Source organism: Arachis ipaensis, chromosome B07, assembly GCF_000816755.2.
Source record: "Arachis ipaensis cultivar K30076 chromosome B07, Araip1.1, whole genome shotgun sequence".
Classification (NCBI taxonomy): Eukaryota; Viridiplantae; Streptophyta; class Magnoliopsida; order Fabales; family Fabaceae; genus Arachis; species Arachis ipaensis.
This window is the reverse complement of record NC_029791.2, coordinates 4,762,929-4,766,527: the sequence shown is the minus strand read 5'-3', so window position 1 is coordinate 4,766,527 and position 3,599 is coordinate 4,762,929. Positions and strand designations below refer to the sequence as shown.

General features: G+C 31.6%; 1 protein-coding gene across 6 annotated transcripts; it reads left to right on the top strand.

Annotated features, from left to right (window-relative positions):
* Positions 19-2,101, top strand: LOC107609853. 6 transcript variants are annotated; one of them, XM_016311898.2, is made up of 3 exons: positions 19-217; positions 735-1,306; positions 1,678-2,101. In XM_016311898.2, the coding sequence occupies exons 1-3, from the start codon at positions 120-122 to the stop codon at positions 1,800-1,802; spliced, it is 795 nt and encodes a 264-aa protein (XP_016167384.1). In that variant the 5' UTR covers positions 19-119; the 3' UTR covers positions 1,803-2,101. The 6 variants fall into 6 exon arrangements, with proteins under 6 accessions (XP_016167384.1, XP_016167385.1, XP_016167389.1 ...); XM_016311899.2 differs by having other exon boundaries at positions 33-165; positions 643-1,306; XM_016311903.2 differs by having other exon boundaries at positions 63-165; positions 648-1,306.

Sequence of the window (3,599 nt, the reverse complement as noted above, 5' to 3'; positions counted from 1 at the left end):
AAGAATTTTCTCGAGAAACTTCTCTCTCCAAAACTTTCTCTTTCACCCAGCTTCCATATTTCGTATTTTCGTAGCTTCGATCAATTTTTCGTTCGCCACGTACCACCCATTATTATCTCATGCCACCTTCTTCCTTATTTGTTCCATCAACCACACAAAAACACAGTGAGTTCTTCAAATTCTCAGCTTCTCATTCATTCTCAATTCACCTCATACTGTAAAGTTCTCAACTTTAAATTTTCCTTCTTGCTTTCTTTTTCTTTTTCTTTTTTTCTTCAATCCTTTCTGCAATTTCATTGGGTATTTTGTTAAATGCATAAAATTATGGTAAGGTAGTTATGGATAGTAATTGTTATCAAACTTGTCCATTTTCTCAATTGTGGAAAGATAATTGAGCTGTGAATAATTGCTATATGATCAAATATTGGACTGTTCAATTGGGGAACTTGAAATCCTAGTTGTTTTGGGTCATGATGATTCATTAGGGTTTAGGATTTAGGAATATGTTAGATTCACATGTGTTTCTGATGCAAAATGTGCTGTATAAACTTCTGTATGCTGTAAAAATTTGATTTCTGGATATATAATAATCTCTTAGGGTTTATGGTTTAAATTTTGAACCTTTTCTTTCCCTGTTGACAGAGTAGTTGAACATTTTGGTTGCTGTGGTGTGGCATAGTGATTTTGTCCCCCATGAATTTTGATTTTCTTCCTAAAATCATACCTTGGTTTAGGCCTCAACTGAATGCTACAGATTCAGCATCGATTTCGGTATCTACCTCCAACGTTTTCATTGAGCAGCCTAAGCAGAATGCTGGTGAAGGTGGCAAGTTGTTTGGAATGCCCTTGCCTTTGTTGTCATTTCTTCCTTGGGTGAATAATTCCGGGGTTCAGATCATTCGGAGGCCAACTACTATCAATAGGCGATTGAGGAGACGAGCGCAAACTCGCGGGAAGATCGACAAAGTTAGCGAGGTTAACCCTGCAAGGTTCAGGCCTTATGTTTCTAAGGTCCCATGGCATACAGGGCCACGAGCTTTTTTGTCGCAGCTATTCCCTCGATATGGCCATTACTGCGGACCAAACTGGTCCAGTGGAAAAGACAGTGGATCTCCGGTTTGGGATAAGCGACCGATCGATTGGTTGGATTTCTGTTGTTATTGCCATGATATAGGGTATGATACACATGATCAGGCCGAGCTGCTGAAGGCAGACCTAGCCTTTCTCGAGTGTTTGGAGAAGCAAAATATGGCAACCAAAGGAGACCCTCATGTTGCTCTTATTTACAAGACAATGTGTATAAATGGTAATAATATGTTCATCAAAATATTGTTGTTCCACCTTTCATCCACACATCCTTTGTTGTAGAATGAACCATCATTTTGTCCCTTGAAAGATTAGTCTTTTTGACAAAATAGTCTCCTACAAAAGATTGATAATACTTTTATGGTACCCGAAAGATTGGTTCTGGTTGACAAATCCACACAAAACGAGTAATTCTCGAGTTTTTTCGATACCACAAGACAACTATATCAATCTTTGAGGGAGGATTTCGTCTACGCACTAATCTTTGAGGGTCAAAATGGTGGCATACGCGCTCCTTTGCCGTATGAGAGATCGCTTTTTCGCATTCATTGTTATGCACTGACTGACTATTTTTTTTTATTTGAATGACAGGTTTGAAGAGTTTTCTAGTACCTTATAGAAGGCAACTTGTGAGCCTACAATCTGGGCAGCCATTGATTCAATTTGGATGGCTAAGCAATTTTAGATGGAGAAGTTGGAACTTTCAGAAAACATGATGATGATGATTAGGCTTATGTTTGATAGTTCAGATTTTTTCACTGCATATAATGTATTATTGTATTGTAATATTGTACATAGACTTATGCCTTAGTGTTAATTGGCATATTCTATCAATAATAGTTAGTCCTGGTTTAAGATCTTAGTTAATAATGTAATCATAACAGATCTTAACTATATTTAGGTCCAGTTACCTTAAATGTTGTGTATTCAAAGGGTAAATGGTAAATGTTTCAAACAACATACTTGATTTGATTAGTCGGAAGCTGTAACAGAATGGAGAAGTATTATTTTTAGTATTGTTAGTTGTCTTAAAATAGCAAAAACTAAATCCTTTTGGTACGCTGATTTCAATTACAAATTTTTTAAACTTAGAAATTATTTACAAATTTAGTATAATTATAGAGACTTTCAAATAACTAATTTGGATTGGTCGAGAAATTAGTTCACTAATCTGGTTAATTAAGTATTGGAGGGTTGAGTTTTACTTTATATATACAGAAAGTCATTGATTAATAGTAAATTTTTAAATAAAATTTAAATTCGTAGTAAATTAGTCTTTAATATGTTGGATTGTAAGATACAATAAGAATAAAAAAAATTGAAACATAAGGTTAAGGCTAATTTTTTTACATACGGGTGTTTTTAACGTGAAATACAAGAATATTCAATCATTTTAGTGTTTTACACCATAATGATAATAGTAGCAGCACAAAACGTCATTGACATTTTGTGGTAAAAATATTTTTTAATTATAAAAAGATAAAACGTTACTGACATTTTTTGTAAAAGCCCACAACAATGTATAACACATAGTTTAATTTGTTTTTGAAAAATTCACTCCTAATATATTAGAAAAAAAAATCTCAAATTAATTAAAAAAAAATACTATACTTGTTTGATGAGTTTGAATATTGAAACAACTAGTAATCACCTAGCTTTCATGAAAATCAATTAAAAGGAAAAATTAAGGATTAGTGATTGCAAATAGTGGCTAATATTTGTTATGAATTAGTGATTAATAAAAATACTCACATTTTGGGTTTGATCAAAAGACATATAACAATAACTATTATTGTGATAGGAACAAATTGAGCATAATGCTGAGCTAACTAACCTTTTAGAATGGTAGATCGGAGCTGAAATGGTGAGACTCAACACCAATGATAATTAAACACTATCTTATACCACCACACACAATTTTATTTCAATAATATAAAACTTTACTATAATTTACATAAAGGTGTTATGTCTCTAAGTACCAAGTTTTCCATAGCGTGATTTATTCTAACAAGGGGCCTTTTCGGACGATTAATCATATTAATGTTTACTATGAGTTTGTTTGAACGTCATTTTTTAAAAAAAACAAGTGTAATAACCCGTGTCATGTACGTGATAAGATTAAAATTATAATTTTAAGCTGTTGTGGTAAAATTAATTTCAATTATAATAATTTAATTAATAAAAAAATAACTTGTATGTATTATATTTCTTTTCTTAATCTAGTGTTAATTGTATTAACTCTAAAATAGTCATTAACCGGTTTTAGTAATCTACTTTCTTTGATAAATCAGACATATATACTGAATGTGACCATAACACTAAATGACAACCTAATAAACAATAAATAATTTAAACCCACTAAATGACAACCTAACACTATCCTTTGATGCCTGAAAAATATATACCTAAAACAATATTATATCAATGTTAGTATACAAAATTATATTATTAGCGTAATTATAAAATTGTTTATCAGAAGAATAAAATAATACGAATTTTTATTATTTTATTAT

Bases quoted from the DNA above. Each gene is read 5' to 3' on its own strand.
- LOC107609853 (XM_016311898.2), top strand. From the start codon at position 120: ATGCCACCTTCTTCCTTATTTGTTCCATCAACCACACAAAAACACAGT. The intron at 218-734 runs GTAAAGTTCTCA...ACCTTGGTTTAG, and splicing joins TTCTCAATTCACCTCATACT to GCCTCAACTGAATGCTACAG. The intron at 1,307-1,677 runs GTAATAATATGT...TTTGAATGACAG, and splicing joins CAAGACAATGTGTATAAATG to GTTTGAAGAGTTTTCTAGTA.